General features: G+C 50.9%; 8 protein-coding genes across 8 annotated transcripts; 4 read left to right on the forward strand and 4 right to left on the reverse strand.

The window, feature by feature from the left end:
* Window positions 1-867: 867 nt before the first annotated feature.
* On the forward strand, window positions 868-4,317 carry MIND_00515400 (Aspartic proteinase; the record flags this gene model as incomplete). The annotated part of the gene is made up of 17 exons (XM_037361945.1): window positions 868-1,095; window positions 1,145-1,193; window positions 1,244-1,271; window positions 1,321-1,390; window positions 1,437-1,579; window positions 1,630-1,683; window positions 1,739-1,897; window positions 1,943-2,001; window positions 2,054-2,132; window positions 2,180-2,294; window positions 2,345-2,531; window positions 2,588-2,730; window positions 2,965-3,394; window positions 3,441-3,478; window positions 3,529-3,792; window positions 3,841-3,969; window positions 4,024-4,317. The coding sequence occupies 17 exons, from the start codon at window positions 868-870 to the stop codon at window positions 4,315-4,317; spliced, it is 2,469 nt and encodes an 822-aa protein (XP_037222237.1).
* A 53-nt stretch (window positions 4,318-4,370) lies between these two features.
* On the reverse strand, window positions 4,371-6,119 carry MIND_00515500 (uncharacterized protein; the record flags this gene model as incomplete). The annotated part of the gene is made up of 1 exon (XM_037361946.1): window positions 4,371-6,119. The coding sequence occupies one exon, from the start codon at window positions 6,117-6,119 to the stop codon at window positions 4,371-4,373; it is 1,749 nt and encodes a 582-aa protein (XP_037222238.1).
* A 1,151-nt stretch (window positions 6,120-7,270) lies between these two features.
* MIND_00515600 (F-box domain-containing protein) lies at window positions 7,271-8,559 on the forward strand (the record flags this gene model as incomplete). Its single annotated transcript, XM_037361947.1, has 2 exons — window positions 7,271-8,455; window positions 8,503-8,559. 2 exons carry the CDS (start codon window positions 7,271-7,273, stop codon window positions 8,557-8,559), a joined length of 1,242 nt encoding a protein of 413 aa, XP_037222239.1.
* A 565-nt stretch (window positions 8,560-9,124) lies between these two features.
* On the reverse strand, window positions 9,125-10,609 carry MIND_00515700 (uncharacterized protein; the record flags this gene model as incomplete). The annotated part of the gene is made up of 2 exons (XM_037361948.1): window positions 9,125-10,376; window positions 10,431-10,609. The coding sequence occupies 2 exons, from the start codon at window positions 10,607-10,609 to the stop codon at window positions 9,125-9,127; spliced, it is 1,431 nt and encodes a 476-aa protein (XP_037222240.1).
* A 633-nt stretch (window positions 10,610-11,242) lies between these two features.
* MIND_00515800 (ARM repeat-containing protein) lies at window positions 11,243-15,488 on the reverse strand (the record flags this gene model as incomplete). The annotated part of the gene is made up of 13 exons (XM_037361949.1): window positions 11,243-11,539; window positions 11,589-11,722; window positions 11,773-11,802; window positions 12,289-12,820; window positions 12,866-13,373; window positions 13,423-13,740; window positions 13,785-13,891; window positions 13,948-14,046; window positions 14,101-14,409; window positions 14,461-14,688; window positions 14,733-14,954; window positions 15,002-15,073; window positions 15,123-15,488. The coding sequence occupies 13 exons, from the start codon at window positions 15,486-15,488 to the stop codon at window positions 11,243-11,245; spliced, it is 3,222 nt and encodes a 1,073-aa protein (XP_037222241.1).
* A 92-nt stretch (window positions 15,489-15,580) lies between these two features.
* On the forward strand, window positions 15,581-16,251 carry MIND_00515900 (uncharacterized protein; the record flags this gene model as incomplete). The annotated part of the gene is made up of 5 exons (XM_037361950.1): window positions 15,581-15,630; window positions 15,679-15,684; window positions 15,731-15,846; window positions 15,892-16,043; window positions 16,096-16,251. The coding sequence occupies exons 1-5, from the start codon at window positions 15,599-15,601 to the stop codon at window positions 16,249-16,251; spliced, it is 462 nt and encodes a 153-aa protein (XP_037222242.1). The 5' UTR covers window positions 15,581-15,598.
* Window positions 16,252-17,310: 1,059 nt separating this feature from the next.
* On the forward strand, window positions 17,311-20,232 carry MIND_00516000 (F-box domain-containing protein; the record flags this gene model as incomplete). Its single annotated transcript, XM_037361951.1, has 8 exons — window positions 17,311-17,475; window positions 17,524-17,721; window positions 17,768-17,841; window positions 17,889-17,965; window positions 18,018-18,145; window positions 18,191-18,279; window positions 18,332-18,447; window positions 18,497-20,232. The coding sequence occupies exons 1-8, from the start codon at window positions 17,320-17,322 to the stop codon at window positions 20,230-20,232; spliced, it is 2,574 nt and encodes an 857-aa protein (XP_037222243.1). The 5' UTR covers window positions 17,311-17,319.
* A 561-nt stretch (window positions 20,233-20,793) lies between these two features.
* On the reverse strand, window positions 20,794-22,224 carry MIND_00516100 (uncharacterized protein; the record flags this gene model as incomplete). The annotated part of the gene is made up of 2 exons (XM_037361952.1): window positions 20,794-21,177; window positions 21,229-22,224. The coding sequence occupies 2 exons, from the start codon at window positions 22,222-22,224 to the stop codon at window positions 20,794-20,796; spliced, it is 1,380 nt and encodes a 459-aa protein (XP_037222244.1).
* Between the last annotated feature and the right edge of the window lie 258 nt (window positions 22,225-22,482).

Here is a 22,482-nt window from a genome sequence, read left to right on the forward strand (position 1 = left end):
CACCCTCTTCGACCTTGCATGGTGCAATGTTGCATTCAGTGTTTGTTGACCCGAGTCGAACTTATCTACGAATGGACATCGATCATCGCCGTCAACCAGATGGGCTTCTTACTCAGCTACGCTTCCTTGCTTCTTCTATTGCCCAAAATCGCATCTAATCCTCACGATGGGCCACCAAACGACACGGGACTCCCGCTTGTCAACCAAATTAGAGAGCGAGCACATCGTCTGCGGCTGTGCAACTGTCAAAGGACAGTTATATCTTCCGACCATCACCTCCATGTGAATGTTGCAGCTGTTGTCAACTTCGTTGAGCGGGAACGTCTGCGACGCCATTGTCGCTGAACGTGGCGAATGTGGTGCTACAAATACGACAGTCCTCGTCAAGAAACTCTCATATCAAACAATATGGTACATACCAACAAGCAGGTCTTCTCAAAGCATATCCTTCCGTCGGACGCGCAACTATGTGGGAAGATCTCTCCCAACAAGAACCAGCAAGAACCTCTCGAGTGCAAGTCTCTGTGTTCATGTGTTCAGGTGCCTGTAAGGAAGCAAGATCGCTTTCTTTGGAAGATTCTATTGGCTTTGCTTTTTCCAATGTTCTACTGAAGGTCGAGCCATTCACGCTTCCTCATTTCTCCGAGTTCAATAGTCGGACTCGACCCCGCGGCACAGCGACCGCGTGCTTCATGCCCTGGCTTCCTTCCTCCCATCGTTGATCCTTCTTCGCAAACAATTGGCATTCCGCAACGCGCAAGACTTCGTTCGACATTTCCATCATCTACGCCTGACCACTACAGCTATAAAATCTCCACTTATTCTCTCCAAAATGCACCGGCTCGCCCAGGTTCATCCAGCTTCAGCATGCTCGTCTTCACCCTGCTTCCCGCTGTCCTCCTCGCTCTTCGAGTCGCTGCAAGCCCCGTGTTGGTGCAAGACAACTTGATCACTTTGCCCATATCACGTCGCTTCAACTTCACTGGTTCTGCGAACATCGTCCAGGCTGACCTTGGTCGTATCAAATCGATCAGGACAGGCAAGGCAGCTGGTGCTCAAGCTCGGGCTGTTATTTCGGAGCCCATATCCAATCAGGTTTGCATCCACAACGCGCGGTGTTATAGCTGCTCACCCACTTTCATAGGTCGTCACTTACATCGCGTCTGTTGGTGTTGGTAGCCCAGCTACAACTTGTGAGCGTTTATCTTATCGAATGTATCACGTGATATAATATTTTGGGCAGACGACCTCATCGTTGACACGGGCAGCTCGTATGGTCTTCTTTCAGCTGTCTCTACGAAGAGTTGATCTTGACGATAGGAATACCTGGATCGGAGCCGGAACATCATACGTCCGCACCCCCACCTCAACCCAGACAATCAACACGGTTGTAAGTACATTCCTAGACATCCCAACAATTTCTCAACGACCTGCAGTCTGTCTCCTATGGCAGCGGTAGTTTCTCTGGCACAGAATATACCGATACAGTGACACTTGCCCCCGGATTGGTCATCCCTAACCAATCCATCGGTGTTGCTTCTCGTTCTTCTGGCTTTTCGGGCACCGATGGGATTCTCGGGTACGCAAATTTAATATCTGCCACTCACACAACATACTCATGTCATCCAGCCTCGGACCCGTCGCGCTGACAGTTGGAACCCTCACCAATGCTCGAACCCAAAGGTGAGTATATTGTCCCACGCTTCCACCAATCGACATTGACGTCTATCTTCCCAAGCGTCCCCACGGTCACGGACAACTTGTTCACCCAGGGTACCATCAACGCCAACTCTATTGGCATCTCGTTCCAGCCCACGACTTCGTTGGAAGTCACCAACGGCGAAATAACTTTCGGCGGTACCGATCCTTCGCGCTTTACTGGCTCGATCACTTTCACGTATGTGTTCCCGTGTCCAATAGCTTTCAGCTCAAGTTGGCCCAGCCCTATCACGAGCACCTCCCCTGCGAGCCTGTACTGGGGAATTAACCAAAGCATCACCTGTATGTCCGAGTACAAGTCGGATTCTAGATGTGCTGAACTTTATTCCTATAGATGGTGGGACGACGATCCTGTCTAGCACCGCCGGCATTGTTGATACTGGAACCACCCTCATCTATATCGCCACAAACGCGTACGATAAGCTAACATCCTATCACGCACATTTAATCTTTTCCCCAGCTTCACCGCCTACCAGCGCGCGACTGGTGCCGTTGCGGACAACAACACTGGCCTGCTCCGCCTCACTTCTTCACAGTTTGCTGCTTTGAAGAACCTCAACTTTGTCATTGGTGGCGTATGTCCAAGATATATTCCTCTCTGCATTTGTACTGAATTTTCGCCTAGACCACCTTTGCTCTGACCCCCAACGCGCAAATCTGGCCACGGCAAGTGCAGATTTCACTTGATCGAAGCAACGCTAAGCCCTATTTAGCTCCCTTAACACTGCCATTGGTGGCTCGGCCAGCAGCATCTACCTCATTGTCGCCGACTGGGGTACTCCCTCAGGCCAGGGTTTGGACTTCATCAATGGGTATATGCTTGTCTTTTGACTAGGATTGAACCGTTTTAACGCTTTCTTTTCTTCAGCTATGCCTTCCTCGAGCGCTTCTACTCTGTCTACGACACTGCCAACAAGCGCGTCGGTATTGCGACCACTCCCTTCACCACCGCGACCACAAACTGAGTTATACCCTGAGGGATTCGAGTCTTGGGATGTATTTTATACTGTTGTATGTAGCCAGCTTCGTTCTTCTGCAAAGTTCCATTGCAAATCATACCCTCTGATGAGTATTGAGATCAGTGAGCAATTGATCGATCAGTGATACGATCAACAGGCCTTTTCCTTGAGGCAGTCAGCACGCTAGGCGACTACGTGCCCTTTGGGATTTAAAGAGCTCCGGATTACACCCGTTTTCCTCGCGAGTCTTTAACTGGACTTGCATTAATCGACGTCTGGTCCACAGTTTGTGCTGCCGTTGGGACAAGGCCTCCCGACTCGCAGCTTCTACCCACCAGCGAGGTCAATCGTATTGTCTGCGTTAGGCAGTTTCGAATACATTACCTCTGCCGATCTACCCATCCGCCTTGACGACGACCCTCCAAAGCTCAAACCAGTCGAGCTTGTTTTCCCTCCCCAACCGCCTCCACGTCGCTCTAAACTTGCGCGTTTCCTCCTCCGACTTGTTACACGACGGCCACGTAGCAGCCCGTCATATCAAGTGTCAATCAGCCCGCTAGACAGTGGCAAAGCATCCAGTCAAACCCCGACACAATCGTCCGCTCCGGTGGTCTACATTCGCGTAGAACCTCGCGAGCTCACTGATTCCACTACATCCTCCCTCCTCGAAACACCCACAGAGACCCGGATCATCGACAAATTCCCTCTTCCGCCTTGTACGTCTCTGACTTGAGTCATTTTTCCATTTCTGAAGCCATCTAGCTGTGCATTTCTCGACAGAAGATAAGGAGAACCAACCCGTAATATATCTGCTGCATCCACTTCGTTATTCCTCACCCCCCGCTCATAGTTCCACCCATACCAACACCTCCAACCGTTATCTGACCGATCTGCATCGGCAGCGACACCCCTTTCTCCCTCGACCAATCTTCCTCCGAACTTGGTCCCGTTTCCCTCCTACAGCAACAGCAACGACAGTTCGACGAATTATCAACACCAACAACCACGATTTACAATGGATTACACCGGAAAGCAAGGCGCAGAAGTAATCGACTTCGGCGGTGAAGTCGACTACTCGAATACTCAGTGGTTCCAAGACCGGCCCGCGAAGCAAGTGCGTCTGTTTCTTGCTTAAACTATATATAGGCTCATGACTGTGTAGCCCTCCGCTCAAGCTATGGGTGCACCGTATGTCCCACCACCAGGGGTCATAGAGCAGAACGAGTCTTTCGAATTCGCGATGAGTGCAGCGCCGAACGTGCTATATGCTCGCTATAAACAATACGGACAGGTGCTTGACCTTGCTTTTTCCTTTCATCAACTACTAAACAAAACTCCGTATTAGCTTGGCGTTCTCGCCTGGTGTTCTGAGTTTGGGGAGCTTATTGACCACCTGAAAGAACTCGGCTTTCAGGGGAATATGTTTGTCACGACACGAACGCAGGCGCTGCGGACGTGTGAAGAGATTTTGAGGCTGATGAAGCACAGTCTTGACCTCAAAATGCAAATTATCATCATGTACTTGTCGTCGCAAGTCGCGCGGTTACGACGATTTCTCGACGGCGAAAGGCAATGGGACGACTACCCAGAGCCACAATTTCCTGATTACAAGAAGTACGTAAACGGGGAGTTTGCTTAAGGATTATGCTTAGCTATATGGTCATACTCTTAATACACTCGTCTTTGGAACATTCACGACCTTCGTGTGTCTAACCAACCCTCCCACTCTCGTACACAGGCAGGCACTTCTGTGGCCCATGAAGCCACTGGTACTCGATATAAACCCTCCACAAGCGCCTTGCGGGCATAAGGCAACAACACCTTGAAATAAACCTCGGCCACCGCCAACGCGATCTTCTCCTCTTGCTCTTTTTCGTCTTCCTTCAACGCGGTACCGTCACACACGCGCTTGACATAGCCCAAAACAGCATCTCCGCAATCGCCAAGCATGTTATCGAGCGCCGTGGTCAGTTCGGTGAAGATCTCGACCGAGGCAAGATGCCGTAGTCCGTTCATAACACCCAGCACGGCATTTGTGTGTTCCGCCAAGGGAGGGTAGGCCACGAGGATTTGTGGGGGGACGTGTGGCGCGGTCAATACCTCCTGTCCAGTAGGCGTCGGGGGAGAAGCAGTTTGTGACGCAACGACAAGCCATTGGGACGGCGGCTTGAGCTTGGCTTTGCGAGTTGCTGACGAAAGCGTCGGCGAAACCGGCCCGGGCACTTCTCCAGCGGCGGATTTCAGTTTGTCGACCCATTTGGCGCCGACCGCTTTGAGATCGTCGTTGGCAGTATTGGCAACGACGCGAGAGAATAAGCCACGCAGGGGACCACGGAAGTCGAGACCGTGCCGGGCAAAGGCGGTTGCACAGTATGTTAATTGGCGGAGGGCTGTAGCAATGGCAGGGAGGGTGAGAAGCGGTAGGGTTTGTGAGAGGACAGGGAAAAGATGGGTTGATAGTACATGGGTGGTGTACCTCGTCAACAATGGATGCAACGATTCCAGCGGTCGGGAGGGAGTCGTAGGTGCGGCTGTCGCTGGCGACCGCTCGAGGAATATGGTAGAGAACTGAGTGACTATATCGTTGAAGTGTTCCCTCCAAACGTCGATGTATTTCCTGAGATCTAGAGCCAGTTCCTCCCGCTCCTTCTCTCCGAGGCTGCCGCTGTTTCCAATCAGACGTTGTATGTCCCGCAATGGACCCTCTAGCAGCCCTTTCAAACATGCTTCGCGGCCACCAAGAAAGGCAAGCGCTATCTGTTCTTCGGGTTGCACACCATCGTGCCCAAACACGTCCATCTTGCGCAGGAAATTAACGGCCTTCCATAGTGCTGGTAGTTTACGGCTCGGATCGTGAAGGGTGGCCAAAAGGGATAGCAGCATGTTGGTTATCGAATGCTGGACTTCTGATAGGACGGAGTTGAGGATGAGGGGAGGGTTTTTGGCGGCGGAAAGCGACCGCGCATGGGCTGCAAGCGAAAGTGCTTCGGCAAAGTACCCGTTTCGGACGGAGGTGTCGATGAGCATTGGTATTTCGAGCAAGTCGCGAATTTTGTCGTGTTGCTCAAGCACTACTCGCGCCTTTTGACGGTCCACCAATACTTTGTCGGTACGGTCACGCCATCGCGCAGCGCTTTCTTCCAGAGCTGGAAGGCTATCGGTGACGAGGGTGTTGAGGGAGGATTGGAAGGAGTCAAGGGATGATGAGAGGGCAGCGGTTGTTTGGTGGAGAGAGAGAAATGTGGGGTAAGACGTATGCGTCAACGAAGTCAAGCTGGAAGTGAGGTGGTGGGCTTGAGTTTGGAGCGCTGCTGGCTCAGCAAGAAGTGTGGGGAGGTCTAAGGTGGTAAGATGCGAGAGATACACCTGGGCAGCCGCTGTTGTGCCCAGTATCTCTGGAAGTGAGCCATCGTTGGACGCGGTGTTTGGAAACCCATCCATCAATGTGATCAAAAACTTCGGCAGGGAAGCGGGTCACTTTCATCAGCGATACCATCATCTGGTCACCACGATTCCTGAGGTGGGCATTTCTTCACTTGAACAAGCTTTCAAGCGGTTTTTCACCTGTAACTTTGAGCATTGCGTAGACCGTTGAATTCGGGCATTTTCGCTAGGCAAAATGTTTTCCGGGGGGAGGGTTTTCACAAGACCGCGGGCGTAATTGGTAACCAACGCGATGTGTGCATTCCTCAAACGCCCACAACTTATGACAGTGATCCGTTTGTCGTTACAATGGACACACAATTTTTTCAATTTATCCCAAGGGGAATCGACACCGCTCGTCAACCGCTCAAACATACGCAAAAACATACGCCCGGTCTGGTCACTTATGTCGGCCTCCGATTCGATAGGTGACGGGCGTTGCGTTGGTTGTGCTCGTGGTGACAGAGATCCAGTTTCATCGTAGCTCTATATTTTCCTCCGTCTGTATTGCTCAGCATTTCTATCATGACTTGCGGCGTGTCGAGGCTGTTTTGTAGCCGGCGCCGACAGCTTGTTAATTTTACGGCGATAGCTCGCACGGTTATAAGTACTTGGCCGTTGTCGGCAGAGCTGCGCAGTGCGGTTGAGAAGTAGGTAGGCTTTTCTTCCTTGCTTCCAAGTTTAGGCCTCATGTTTTGAGTGGTGAGGATGGGTCAGGCACTGGCCATACGATTGGTGGAAGTAGCGGTGATTGCGACACGCCAAGAATTGTCGTCGAGGACAAGTGAATTCGCTCATTGAGAGGTGGAGATTTGCACGAGTGCTTTGAACGAACCAAAGGTCGAACGGTATATACGAATGAATCCGGTGAGAGCGGCGAAAGATCCAAACGAAATCGGATTGCAGTGGCGAAATGAATGGGCGTGAGGAGTCAGCTAAGGACAATGAGCATAGAGAAAGCTGGATGGGGTTGTCGGCAGGCCTGACGTGCCCAAAAAATGCAGAGAGCCGTAATACGCGGTCACATTTTTTTTTTCGGAGCTCGAGATCAAGACAAAAGACAAAAGAGATGCCGAAAGTGTCACCCTGTGACACGGAGTCACCGAAACGCGAGGCCATGCCGCGCCCTATAAGTAAGAGCTTCGACGCGACTCATCCATGCCCTTGCCATGCTCCTCTCATGTCTCTATGACCTTTTGCCGTCTGTCTTGAAATCAAGCAAGACCGAGTACGAACCGCCCTGTACTTCATCTCTACCCTCCCCTCGTATTCCACACCTTCCTCTCGAAGTCGTCATTCATATCCTCGAAGAAACATATCACAGCGAGCCCAATCCTACCCAGCTCCTTCTAAACTGCTCCCTTGTCTGCCGCGATTGGTCCTTTTTAGCGCAACCGTTGCTTTTCCGCAATGTTACCCTCGCTTCGCAAACGGCTTACGACAGTTTTCTCGGGGCGGCAAATCGCACGACACCGCGTGGTAGCATGCTCTCGGACGCCGTCATTCGAATGAAGGTCGTATTAGATGCCAACCAGCCGTTTGGTCTGTCGCAAGCGTGTTTCACCACCGCCGTCAACGCATGTCCCAATTTGTGCGAGTTGGAAGTTGCCATCTATGGCCATTCGGACCAGACACGGCAGCAGCTAGCACCCCCATTCTTCGACGATACGACGCTCGATGCTCTCCGAACCGGTCCCCGCATTAAATCACTCCATTTCAACAACTCTGCCGATGATGAGGCTGCCATTTTCCCGCTCCTCGATGTCTGGCCTTGTCTCAAGTCACTCGCAATCAGTGGCACACCACCCAAACTCCCCTCTACCACGTTGCACGCGTCCTTCCCGACTGCCATCGAAGAATTGCGTATCAACTGCCAGAGTGCGGTGTCGATTGATTTCATGAAATGGTTGCTGCACAACTCGGTTCACAGCTTGCACACCCTTGAGCTCGAACGCGAGCAGCCGATGATCGTGGTTGATTATGTGGTCGAGACACATGGGGCCAAACTACGCTCGTTGGCAATTCCCGCTTGTACTACCCACGACATGGCGACGGCTGTAAAGAAATGTGTGGGGCTTGACGAGCTCCGCATTGAGCATCCTTGGGTCACTCCGGTCCTGTTCAAGCCTCTTCCCGAAAAGTTGACAAGGCTCGCGATTGCGCTTGACCAGGACAGTGCCGTTCAGCCATGGCTAGACTTCGTCCGGAAATCGGAGACCCTCAAGGAACTCACGGTCCAGGTTTGGGGCAGCAACGAACAGCATATGCAGCTCCCTGCTCTTGCTATGGCATGTGCGTTTCGCGGAGTTGTCTTGGAGATGACCCAGGACATCAAGATTTTCCGCTCTGTTGTTGTGAGTTTTTCTCTCCGAGTCAGACTTGAGCTGACTCTTTTTCATAGCGCCGGGATCCCACCACTCCATCACCATTCACACGAAAAGCGCCCATAGAAGAATGAACCAGACGATCTCTCTTAATTTCTTTCCCAGCATGAACTCACGATCGGCATGGCATGACTCGTCGCACTTGTACACTTTACCGCACTTCTTTCGACATCCCTATTCTAACCTAATTGCATTCCGACTACGGAACGCAGCTTATTATTCTTTCCTTTTCTCTTTTCTTCTCGTCTCCTGGAGCGGGCGACACCTACCACGACTCTTCGTTACACCTATTACAGTGCTCCTTATTCTTATTTACTATCACTGGATAATTTGCAGCGACACACGATACTCGTCCGAGACACAGGTCAAGTAGAGTAACACGACAATCGAGCTTGTTTTCTCCGCGTCTGGTTTGGAGTCGTTTGTGACTAATGCTTACAAAGGAGTAACATTTAGCAGTAGCAGCCAAACCACCTGCATATATGCCTTAGGGTACCGGTATGCCTCTCCAATTTTCGAGAGGCTACAGATTGTACTTGCTCAAAAATTCCTTCAGCATATGCTTCTATCTCAAAAACTTGTGAAGTAGTCTGTTCCTTCCAGGTTCAGAATCACCACATGCAAACACATTACGACTAGTCATGTCGGATCGACCTTGCCCAAATCCCATTCTCTCACAGACCCCCGCTTGCTGTACTCAATCTCCATTATGCTCTGGCTTGATCCATTCCAGCGATCGCTGGCCGCACTCGACGCCAACAGCTTGCTGGTCGCAGAGCTCGATGACCCCTTGAGCTTCTTCTCTGCCTTGTCCTGCTGCCGCTGCCGAAGGAGCTCAAGCATCGCGTCCCAGCCATAATAAGCAGAATTGTCGATCAGCCCTGTTTTCGGGACCGTCGGGGCCGTAAGCGGGGCCACATCCAGCCGGGGGTCATACGATTCCTCGAAGTACTTGTCCATCTTGGAGGGCAGTTGGGACTCTGGTTCTGGCCCGGGCGTGATGCTCATTGAAGAGCAACTGGAAGAACGTGACCGCAATGGTGGTGGTGGGAATGGTGGCGGTGGCGGAGGGGTAGTTGAAGGAGAAGGGGGCCGAGAGCGAGTACGCTCGACTCTACTGCGTTTCGCTGGTGGCGGTGATGATGGCGGGGGTGGTGGTGTAGGCTGTTTTGCTTCCGCTTTACTGCGTGATTTAGACTTGAGTTTCTGGCGTAGTTCTTCTTCGCGTGCGGTAGCCATTTCTTTAGTGTCTGCTTTGCGAGTTGAAGGTGAGGTGGACCGTGAACGCTTTCTGGAGCTCGATTCATGCTTGCGCTGAGACTCCTTGTCTTTGTTGGACTCTCGAGACGATTCCTTGTCCTTGCTTGAACGCGAAACAGAATTGTCTCTGTCTCGCGACCGTTTGCGTTTCTTGGATTTTGAGCTTTCAGCATGCGGTGACCGTTCACGTTCCCGATGAGATCTAGAAGACCGCTTCTCGCTACTTCGTTTCCTGTCTCTAGAGCGAGACCGTCTTCGTCTTGACCTATGGTGGCGGTTGTCATCATCATCATCATCATCATCCTCGCCATTCCAAGTTTCCCAGTCCCGTGGCTTCCTCGTTGTCCTAGCAGCAGTTCTCCCATCCCAATGGTCCCAGCTGTCGTCTTGTTCTTCTCTACTCCGTCGCCGACTCCGACTCGATTTGTTTCTGGCTCTCCTCATCTTCTCGGCCTCCACCGCCTCTTCAGCCCTCGCCCGTCTCTCCTTTCGCTCAATCTCATCTCGCTCGCGCTTAATTTCCTGCGCAGCACTCGCCTGGGCCTGGAGGATCGTCCGGTTGTGGTCATCCGTGCTCTTGATGATGGACGTCAGAAATCGTTTGTTCGCCTTTGGCGCATTGCTTTCGGGACTGCATCACCCAGGTCAACCCGAGTCGATATAGAGAAGAAAGAATAAGACCAACATATTGCTGCGTAGATACGCCCGAATGCCACTCTGGTTGAACGCCTCCGCCTTCTGCTTTGCCTCCTTCAATATGAGGTCCGCCACGTGTCTGTCGAGCTCTTCCTCTGTCACCTGCGACGCAGAGGCCCCATACTGCGCTCGCACAAGCCCATCAACGACGGACGAGAGACTGGCCATGTTGGGAGGTTGCAACCCCACTTGGGATCAAATGCAGTCGCGATCAGGTGCCACTTACCTAAGCAATAAGAATAGTTGCTGCAGACTTGCCTTAAATGCCAGTGATAATAGAACTAAAGCTACATTTACTCTGAGATATGATATCTCATCAATAATAAACTTCATAATTTAATGCTTCAGGAGAATATTCCTCTCTGTTGAATAAATTAAAATCTAGATGAGTCCCATTTCAGAGTAGTTTCAGATCTAAAAATAAGCACATTTGGGTCCCATTAATATTGCTACTTGTTTGACACAAACAGTGTAAGTCAGTATTTCAACTTGAAGTCACTATTACTGATTCAGCTTCTGGCCACCAATATTTATGCAAGGCTCAATATTCAATTGATTTTACAGTATTTTTAATCAGTTTGTGCTATGCCGCTTGTCGGCCCACCTTAAATCATACCTAATTTTGCAGCCTGTGCAATACATGCCAAACAACCTGCCGTGGTAGTGGAACAGTTCCGCAAAATCATGACTGCACACCAATTCAACAACGAATTTCTGGGAGGCCACAGAATTAGCTGATCAGGTCACATCGGAAACATAAACAATTCCACTTCGACTCAGATTGCCTACACACTCTACAAATTAGTTGGACTCTTGCACAACCCTTCGGATAACGAGCGTTTCTTCCGCGCTCATCTGATCCACCAGCGCAGAAAAGTTGGACGTGTTTCGGGCCGCACACTCCCGGAAGAAAGAGTGCAAATGGGCTTGCATGTCCATCGTGGACACGGGATCTTTCTTCAGATCCTCATCGTCGTCCTGCTCCAAGATGTCGTCGTTGTCGAAGGCCACCCCGCGAGGCCCAATCAAGTCAGACAAGTACGCGAACTCGTCTTCCTTGTGGTTCCCCACTTTGTCCTCGTCTGCCCAGTCATCGTCCTGTCGCCGCTTTAGTGCATATAAAATAGTTGTTGGGTTGTGACCTTACCCCGTCGTCAGAGTCGACATCGAAGGTGTCACCCTGTGCAGTAATGGTGGCAGATTCCCCGCCAGCTTGGACATCGTGCAGTAATAACTTCAGAGCCTTTACTGGGAACGGGATGGAGCTGAATTCGTGGGGAGCTGGAAGAGTAGACTGTTAAATGAGCTTGCGTATTGTTTGTAGGACATACTAGTTTTTGTCCGGGATCTTGTCATAATGACTGTGAAAAGCGATCAGAATAAACTCGAGAGAAAGAGCCTGCTAATCAACAAGAACTCGCGAGTCATTGATCAATCGAGTTGCGAGCCGAGTTTGACTCGCAACAACGAGTTGGTCCTCAACTCGAGTCTAATTCAACAACAACTCGCGAGTCCAGTTGATGGCCTGTTGATGGGATCACGAGTCCATCAACGAGTTGAGTCGAGTTGGCCTCAAGCTGCTGCATGCAACCCAACAACTCGCGAGTCATTTGTTAATAGCAACACGAGTTGATCATGGAATTGCAAGCCGAGTTTGACTCGCAGTGACGAGTTGGACCTCAACTCGAGTCCAACTCGACAACAACTCGAGAGCCCGTTGATGGGATCACGAGTCCATCAATGACTTGCGAGTCGACTTAGCCTCGAGCTACCGCATTTAGCAACGAGCCGAGTTCAACTCGACACAACCACGAGCTCCCCGGTAGCAACGGAAAAAAATAACTCACCGTTTTCAGTTTCAGGCTTGACAATAATGTCGCCTTTGACCATCAGCCCCTGCAAACTCGGTCTTTCCGAAACGAACAGCTGGCAGAGCGCCATCGTGCTGATCCGCGACGGCCAGAAGCCCTGGAACGTCTCCGCGTTTTCACACCATGTCTGGATGACGATGTCCAGTGCGGATCGGCCATCGATGTTGGTCGACTCGAGCAGGTCGAGCACTGTGTCGCGTTGGTTGTTGATGAGGAACGCGAATGGCACAACGAGGCTTTGGAGGAAGGTCGCGGTTTTGGCGGTGCGCATGCGGCTGATCATGGCTTGCAGGAGCTGCGGGAGGACGGGAAGGACGGAGTCGCCTGCGCGCCGGAGAAGATGGATGATTAGGTCACCGATGACAAGCCCGCCAGACTCGTCTTGGCTGTCGAGCGACCGTGCGATAAGTGCGAGTACACCATCGAGTCCGGTTCGGCCGGAGTCCGACCAGGCCAGAAGTTGTGGGCAGTCTTTGCGGATGATTAAGGTGAGGCATCTTATTCCGTTCTGAATGTTGTGAGCGATGTGATTGTCGAGAGGAAAGAGTGGTACCTGAATAACATCCCTGTCTTCTGCTTCCCCCAGACACTTGAACAGACTGGGTGCCAGAACAGCGAAGAAGCCATCTCCAAGAGCCCCCTCAGAAGCGCCAGAAACAAGACTGCTGACGAGATCAATGGCCGAGGCGGTAATGTAGGATTCATTGAGCGAGGCAGCAGTCATTGCCTGGCATAGATTAGGCAGCGCCTGCTTCACAACAATTTGGTATATCCCATCGGCTTCCGAGGATGCCAAAGAAGTCAAGATGTTGTCGACGTTTGACAAAAAGATGGGGTCTTTGTTGTTGCTGGTCCAAACTTCAAGGATTGCGGAAACCAATGAACTGGCGAGGTCTTCGGTCAGCCAACGACCTTTGTCGACGGTGATGATGACTGAGAGTGTTTCGAGAACGAGAGACAGGGTGTCGTCTGATGTTGCGAGGAGGAATGGTCCCAAATCTTTAGCGATCCGCGGCGCGAAGGGTGATAGAGTGGGTCCGTCGTTAGCACCCTGGAAGAAACTAACGCAAAATCAGTAACATGGAGAGTAAAATTTGAATTATGACAAACTTGTGGACCGCCCTGACGGCAGATATCTTTACAGGCACACCTGCTGAACTCGCCTCGATCACTTGAATGGCAGCCTCGATGTATTGCCCCGCTAGTTGCACCGGGAGCAGTTTAGCGTATTGACTGGCAAACACGAAACCGCGGCCTTGCAAGAACGGGAACTCGGAAAGACTGAGGACAGATGGAATAATGTCACTAAGAAGGAGTTCGATATCGATCGGTTTGGGTCGACCTGCATCTTGTTCATCCTCGACACATTCTTCGACAGCTTCGGCTTGCGATCCAATGGCAGCAAGTCCTGCTTCCAGAGGTTTCCACCTGGACAAATCAAAGACGATACCAATTGACACGGAATGACCCACCAGTTATCGGAACCAGCTTCCCTCGCTTGTTGCGAAGCGTTGATAATTACTTGAATGGTGCTTTGGAACGCTGCGGCAGTATGGGTGCGGGTTTGGTCGATTAAGGACTATGATTGGTGATATCAATGATCCAAATTATCAAGGAGGAAGCCGGATGACTTACGGATAACAGGTCAAATCCAGCAACACGAACGCTATACGCTTGTGTCTCGTCATCCTCCTGCGCGACGAATGCGTTCGGATTGGTCGCCCATGTCTCTTCCTATGAAATTCTAATCTGAATTCCATGGATAACGAACAAATGAACACAACTCACGTCCTCCTGCGTGATCTGAAGAAAATTGAAGACTGAGGAGATCAGGGGGGCAAGATTTCCGTTTTCGAACCACTCTTTGCAACGTCCACCTCTTGTGATTGCACCGGTAAAATCGAAAATTGGACATATCAGTTGAGGGAGCTCTATGGGCTCGTTTTCCGATGAGCGCGGGGCAGATTCAGTAGATGAAACGTAATATTGGGAGAATGTAGGGAAAAGGGAGTTGAGATGGTCCAGGGCAGTTTGCAAGAACACGTTGAGATATGGCGTCAGCGCACGAGGGAAGGAGGTGTTGATTGTATCGAGCGCCTGGGGCATTAGATCAGATAAAACGAACGACTATTCAATGAAGTATGGAACCTTGAAGACCTGGATGCGAACGGCAAGTCCATCCCAGTCTGGTCGGTTGACGATATCTTGTTGGACATTGGCACTTAAGAGCACCTTGAAAGCTTCGAGCCAGATGGGAAGTATGCTAGCAATCGCCTCCTTGACAGCTTGTGGATGCTGGCCTTTCACCATATACAGCGAAGTTACGCATTGATTGAACACAGACACTGTCCGTGAGCGCGTAGCAGCCGTGTGGACCTGTTTCAGTCAGAAAATGTGGGCATGAGAGTGTGATGTCGTACTTCTGGAGCCCCAAGAATCGAAAGCAACACAGGCAATAGATCACGCAACACGGGCAAAATTTGGTCTTCCGTCAAATCTGATTTGATGAACTCGGTGAAGACTTGCATTGCGCCATGGACGGAATCCGCAGAGCCGGAAGAAATAAGGTTGATCAGGGAAGATAATAGGTCAGGGTACTCGTCAGGCCAGTCGCAACTAGCGATAGACGATAGAGTATGGGCCTAAAAATAGTTCAATAGCTCAACTAGTTATAGGAGTAAGAGCGAACGCAGAGAGTTCGAATTTTTCGGTCTGGATCCGAGAGGCCTTGGAAGACAGCAGCGCGAATTTGGGTCTTTGACTGGGCCACAATATGAACACACGTCTCATAGATCGGGTTGAAGTGGTACCTCGGGCGATGGAGGTGATCCTTTGAAAGATGCAAAGTATGGAGACCAGCGCTCGGTGACGTATTTACGCAGCATAATGCTTGCAGAGTGCTGGTCGAAAAATACACGATCAAGACGCTTTTCGTGGATATGATACTTTGAACAACTTATCTGGCGAAGTGACATGTCTATATCCTGTGAGACCGTAAGGGATGAAAGAGCAAGACCAGCATCTATTAGACGCGTCAGAACGCGTAGTGAAATAAGGTGACACGCGCCTGGAAGGGCAAGTAGCTCAGTCAATCTGAGTTCTGCAGCGATTCTGGCGTTGGGATTAGAGTCAAGTGTCGCCCTGAGGCATTGTGCGAGCTCTGAGACTGAGGACATGGCTGGAACCCCACAGAGAGTTGTGGGACGCGTGAAGGCAGGAGGGGAACGATCTGTCACGAAGTCACAGATCAGAGTCACACACAGTGACACTATTTGCTCCAACCTCCATGTCCGCCGACAACGATCCATTCTATCTGCGGTATGTAGGTCCATATGCATGTGCTTCATGTCCTAATCATCATCCCAGATACTAGTAAGTCCTAGTGATGTTAATGCATACCCAAACTGATGGGCGCCAGCACCGGTCACTCTGGCAAGCATGGCCACGAGTTCCTTGAATTCGAATATTCGCATGGTCGTCTGCGCTATGCCAATAACTCGAATTATCGTAACGATAGTTTGATACGCAAAGAGAGTAAGTTTGCGATTCAGTCTTCTGCACTGGCTTATTTTTCTCCAGTGTGGGTGGGACCATTGGTGGTCAAGGAACTTAAGCGCATCGTGGAGGCCAGCGAGATTGTCAAGGAGGACGACTCTAATTGGCCAAAAAAGAATATTGTCGGCAAGCAGGAACTAGAGATCCGCGTCGGGAACGACCACATTGCTTTCGAGGTCTGTCTGTGGTTGATAGTGCTCGAACGAGGGCTTATAACCACCCACACAGACCGCGAAAATTGGTTCGCTCGTCGATATTCAGGATAGCGAAGACCCAGAAGGCCTTCGCGTGTTCTACTATCTCGTCCAGGATCTCAAGGTTGTGGTTACTCAACTGTCTGTCACTGGCCTTATGCTGTTTACTAGTGCCTCATTTTCTCCTTGATCTCTCTCCATTTCAAAATCAAGCCTATATGATGTACTATCTGTGAGGCTTTGTGCTGTAGGTGTTGACGTGTATCCACAAAATGTTAGTTTGTTCTTTTTCTTCGCCCTACTCTCAACTTTTGTTAGGTCCGGTCAGGAATAATTCTGCCTTCGCCCGTTCTCAAGAAAGCGTTCGAGTTGGATAGATGGTGAGCATCTGCTTGCATCCCATTAGAAAGACAAGCTGACGTCGTTCAGTAGTCTTGTCCCCAAACAATTGAAAAATATATTGTTCTTCATCGTTTTGTGCCCATTAGGCTGTTTGAGCTGTGGGATCCGGTGCTTCTGAGATGCTAAGCCATAGCCACAGCAGTGTCCCAGGCTCTATTCCGAAACAGAAAACATACCACTCTGGCCGGGCCGGGCACATCGACGAAACTGTATCGAATATTTTACTTGAAGATGCTTAATAGGACGTCAGCTCTCCCGTTGTCTTTTAGCTTGAAAGACTTCCCCTTGTGCCTTGATAAACGCGTCTATCGATTGGGCTGCTCTTTCAAGTTTCAACAGAATGGAGCCCTTGTAAAATCCGAGGACGGGCTTTTGGGAGTCCAAACCATTTTCTTCGGGATTTTCTAAGAGTCTGGTGAGGGCAGGTGAAGAGGAGCGAAGGTTTTGCCAGCATATCATGCATAGATCTCGATGTTGACCTAGTGCGAGAACAACAAATTAGGCGTTGAAAGGTGGCAAAAGGAGTATAGTCTTGCTGCTGCGACTCCTTGCCCGTGAGCCAACAAGTCTCTTGATTCAGTCCGCTTTATACCCCAGAACAAAATTATGAAGTTGAAACCTGTATCAAGCGTGAGGCTTTTTGTTTATTGCTACCGGTGAGGCGCTTGTGGGCCTTCCCAACAAAGAGGCACGCAGTCACTCGTTTCGCTGCATACGACGTGAGGGAAAACATCCATTCGCCGTTCTTGATTCTGTCGTTTGGTGTCAGGGCCGCTTCGCGTGCTGCCGTTATCACGCGTCTCGCATTTTTGCGTTATGTTACGGTCACGCATTTCACTTCTTGCTTCTTGCCTTCATGGAGCCAAAGCGACGGTCCACCCGCAAACGCAAGGCAGATGATACCCAAGATACTGCAGCGCCCGCTGCCCCGCCTGCCAAGCGCGCGAAAGTGGTACGCAAACAGGGTCGGCTCGCGGGCCTGCTCTCCATCTCGCTTGATGTCGTCTTCGAGGTCAACGCGTCTGTTATCCCTCCAGCAGGGCTTTCTAACGCGTTATAGATTCTAGCTTACCTTCAGCCCCTCGACCTACTCAGACTGTCACGTCTGAGCAAAGAGTTCCGTGCCCTCCTCATGAGCAAATCGACCATCACCGTCTGGCGCGCTTGCATTGCCAATTCTGGCCTGCCACTACCACCAGACGTTAGCAACATGAACGAGCCTCAGCTGGTTCGACTGGCCTTTGACAATGTCTGCCAGGTGTGTATTATTGTCTTTGATTGTCGTTCGCTGATGGGATATTTAGAGTTGCGATGCGACTGCTCGGAAAGTGGACTGGCTGCTGCTCAAGAGATTATGCAGTCGATGTTCAAAATCCAAGTGCGTGTATATTGTCCTGGCTTGCCTTATTTGTCTAAGAGCATCAGACTTTTCTCCACTGTGTCTATCGGCGGTGCAGACACTGGGGTCTTGGATTTGGTTCTCTCACGGTCGGACAACAGCAGTACGTTCATAACCTGTCCTCTCTCTCTTTCATGTCCTAACGCGCTTCTCAGAGCCCTGGCTGAGCGTATGCTTGAGAGACGAATATGATCGTATGCGTTCACTGGGGTCCAATTTACGACCAGTTGAGAAAGATAAATGTCTCAAAGAGCGGAAGGAGCTCGTAAAAACACTTGCTGCGGTAACACCCTTGGCATATCTTCTTCCATGTTCTGACGCCTGCTAGTATGGCGAAATTTGTAAGGATTGGGATGAGGGAAGGTCTGAAGCTCGCTCGTCGGAGCTTGCCGAACTGAAGGAAGAGCGTTACAATGCGTGAGTTCATGTTCGTACGGCTACATAGATACCTTGCTTACCCTCAATTCAGAGTCGTAGTCAGACTGACCGCGCTCGGATGGGGAGATGAAATTGCCAGCCTGCCGTTGTCGGACGACCTTCGAGGGCATAGACTCGTCAAGTCCCCAAATCCACTAACTGAACGCAGTACGTCGATAACCAACTTTGCGTGTATACTCTCATTTCTTGTTTTCAGCCTGGAAGACAATTGAGCCGGAACTAGTGCAGTTCATGGAACAGCTGAAGAGGCAACGCCTGGTCCGCGAGTTCAAACTCCTAGTGCAGGAACGCAAGACAATCGCCACTAAGGTTATTCGTGCCTACAAACAATCGCAGCTGCCCTGGTCAGATGTGATGCCCAGTGTCACAGACTTTCACGAATTCGAGCCAATCAAGACTCTTTTGAACAAGCCCGTCGAAGTGACTGTCGATGAAACAAGTTTTGAGGCACTCTTGCCTGAGCTGCCACCACAAATCCAAGAGTGGCGACAGACTCTGGCCCATGCACTTGTAACTCGGCACAAGGACCTATCAGTTGGACAAGAGGACCAGCTCAAATTGGCTAAATGTGTGTTCAAGTGCACTCAATGCAAGGATGGGGGCATTAGTGTGTTTTTCGGGCTTACCGGAAGCATGGGGGCGAGCGGACCGTTATTGTGGCCCAAAGTTTTATCCCACCATTGCCTCACGCATCTTCCCGATCTACTTCCTTGGATGTTGGGCACTTCAAGGATGATTGAATGGTCAGCAAGTCCGCTTGAAGCTGATCGTGCTTCCTCGGAAATTGTTCAACAACTCGTTGAAGCTTGTGGGCTGGATGCAGACACGACAACGGTGGAGGAAATGGATGAACTGGACGCTCGATTTGCCTGCCATCGCTGTGCTAAACGAGTAACGCCAGAGGACGGCAGCGGCCCATCAATAGCGGACGAGAAGAGCAAGGCATCTGCATCAGACGCATCGACATCGACATCGGCCAAAGGCAAGGCATCAGCATCGGTCAAAAGCAAAGCATCGACCTCGGGAGCAAAGAAAGGCAAGGCGACAAATTCGAAAGCTCATGTCGACACATCCGCGGAAGATAAAAGCCCTGCAGAAGTCTACGCGTATACGTGGCGTAATGCCGTCGCCCACCAACGGATGTCCCATAACTTTTCATCTACGGCATGGTACAAGCTGAACGAAGAGGATGCACGGGTTGTACGCGCGAAGGAGCTTGAAGTCATTGCCCTGGACAAGGAGTCTCGAGATGCTGATGATGAAGAGGCTCGGGATACAGAGGACGAGCTTGATGACACTATTCTTGACCCAAAGATCAAACCCAAGACTGAACCAACACCCGAATCTGGGTCTTCGAATAAAGGCAAGGCCCTTGGAGCGAAGAGTGAGGCGATGACAATCGATGAGAAACCCAACGCCGAACTATTGCCTGGATCTGGGGCGTTGGACAAAGGCAAAGGACGTGCCTTGCCTGTGAAAGAAGACGCGATGGAAGTAGATGAGAGCACATCGAAAAAAGCTCTTCTCCCAGCTCAACTTCCTGAACTAGCCTTCCTATGCTCCCATTGCATGGACTCTATTCAGGAAAAGTCACCAACATCTTTGGATGAGATTCTCCTCCACTTGTCCGTCAGACATGACATCGAGTCTCCAAGCGAGAATGAGGACTATTATCGCTCGTTGGCTGCTCCTGAGGTCTACACCCGCCAAATGTTCCCCGCCCCGAGATTGACGATCCAACTGCCTCCCACTCCGCCGGGGCTGTCGAAGCCGCGACCGCAGTTTGGCTTGCCTGGCCTATTCGGCTTGTCGATGGGTATGTACGACGACGAGTATGACTACTATGACACGGACGAGGAGATGTACGGATATGGTGGACATGGACATTATTATGGGGACGACTCGGATGACGATGACGATGGTTTCTGGTGAAGGATCCGACACTTTACTACTACTTAGCATTTAACATTGGCACTACACTAAAGCTTACTCATTTCTTGGAACGTAGACTCAACACACCTGTACTATGATGGAGGTTTTTGGCACTCGTAGCGGTTTCCCCCGTTCTCCTCTCATTTTTTTTAGCCGATTTGCCTCGGAGGAGGTGCATTATGAAGAGGAGATGAATTACTTGTGGTTGGTACAAAAAAACTGGCAGTAGTGGACCGAGAAATAAGAGGGAACCGAAGCTCACACCGTTTGGGCAGATCCATCAAAAATTGACCTTTGCATCCAGGGCTTCAGCCCTGTTGTACCACTACAGTAAATGTACTATTTGATGCAGAATAGGTAGCAGATTGTAATGCACCATCTCCGAGGCAAATCGGTGGGGAGAAAAAACCGTTACGGTTGCGCCCTGTTGCGCCATCATAATTATCATGATTCGATCAACAATTTAAAGTTGGTACGCTGGTAGTGGTCAACAAGTCAGACGATTAGCCAGTAGCAAATACAAAAGAACTCTAAGATATCGTCCATTAAGTACAAGGAATCTTACATTATAATACAGTCCTTCCCATCCTTGCCCTTTGCGCTGCTGTTCAAGTCGTCTGGCCCTCTTTGCAGCAAAGCTCCGTGTCCTCCAGGCAGCGGCTGATTAGGGGCACCCCGCAACCGTTGGATAGCCCGCTTGTCCCCCAGATCCGCAGCACGCTTGTAGTAGCCTTGTGATTCGCGGATGTTGGGCTGGGTGCCGATTCCGACCTCGAGGAAGTAGCCACAGGCGTACATTGCCTTTGCCAGTCCAGCATCCGCCGCCTTTTGCGCCCAGAGGAAGGCCTCTGTGTCGGATTGAGGGAGGACACCCGGCGAGCCTACGAGGTACCACGCTGTCAGCGCAAAGCAGGCATCGCGGTGGTTTTGTTGGGCGGCGATATTCTAAAGAGAGGTTAAGCCTTGGGATAAAGAAAGAAAGAAAAAGGGACTGACGTAGTAGTGGATTGACAGCGCAGGGTCCTGGGGACAGCCCATCTTGCCGTATTCATAACATTCACCCAATCGGTACGCGCTAGGAGCGTAGCCAAGCTCTGCCGCCTGAGCAAGCAGCTCTGTCGAGTACTCGTAGTCGACAAAGAGCACGTTGTCGACGCCGCGCTCGTGTAGGAGTGCGAGTTCGTGTAAGGCATGAGGGAATTCGGCAGTCGCATGTTCAGCACTTCTTTTGAGCCATTTGACGCCCTCCTTCGGACTCTTGCTGAGCCCCAACTCTCCATTGAGTTCTGCTATTCCAAGTCGATACATGGCCCCTGGGTGTAGAGCAGCCGCAGCTTTGCGGAAGAATTGGACTGCTTTGGCGGATTCTCTTCGGCAACCCCAGCCATTCTCGCAACATGTCCCAGCTCGATAAGCGGCATCCGCATGTCCGTGTTTTGCTGCGAGAACAAACAACGGGTATGCACGGTCAAAGTCTTGTTTGTTCTTTGTCGTCCCAATGCCGTTTGCGAAACAGTCTGCGAGGAAGTACTGTGATGAAACATGGCCGCGGTCCGCAAGCCGCTTGAGGAGTGAAGTCGCTTCTCGGATGAGCTCCTCTCGTTTCTCGATGGCACGTTCCACTTGAAGGAGGTTTCCTGGCTCGGAAGCAGGGATGGGTAGTGATTTGGAGGCGTCAATCATGAAGACGGCAAACTCGAATTGGAGGTCAGGGTCTTGCGTCTTTTTCGCGTTTGCTCGGTATAGCTCGAGGGTTCGTTCATGAGATAGTAGTGCTGCTTGGTTGCCTGGTCTAAGGTGGGAATGGTCCAGCAACGGACCCGGGGGAGGAGAGGGTGCCCTTATGGACTGCGACCCTTGGGCATAGATGTCAGATGATGGAGCGCCATTTCGTTGGTAAAAGTCATCGTCTGGCTCCGAATATTGCTGCTCCTCTGGCTCGTCGTAGTCGTCGTATCGTTGCTGCCGAGGAGGCCGTGGTTCGGCATACATGGTGGTGGTCAACTTCAAGAGTTGTGTGACATGTTTTGGCCCTGCCTTGTGAAGCGGCATCTTCTGGTAAGCTTCCTCGAGTAACTATCTGCTTTTATTCTACACATCCATTGCATCACCACTTTTTTTTGCTCCATCAACCAACGTCACTGTGCTCCTCGAGGGAATTCATCGTGTGGTCGTTGCTCTATGCCCTAAAGTATTGTCGCCCCGCGGAAAGTAATTGAGAGAAGCGGAACATCTGTGACGAAGCGACAA

Source organism: Mycena indigotica (genome assembly GCF_014461135.1).
Source record: "Mycena indigotica strain 171206Taipei chromosome Unknown Mind.scaff0004, whole genome shotgun sequence".
NCBI lineage: Eukaryota > Fungi > Basidiomycota > Agaricomycetes > Agaricales > Mycenaceae > Mycena > Mycena indigotica.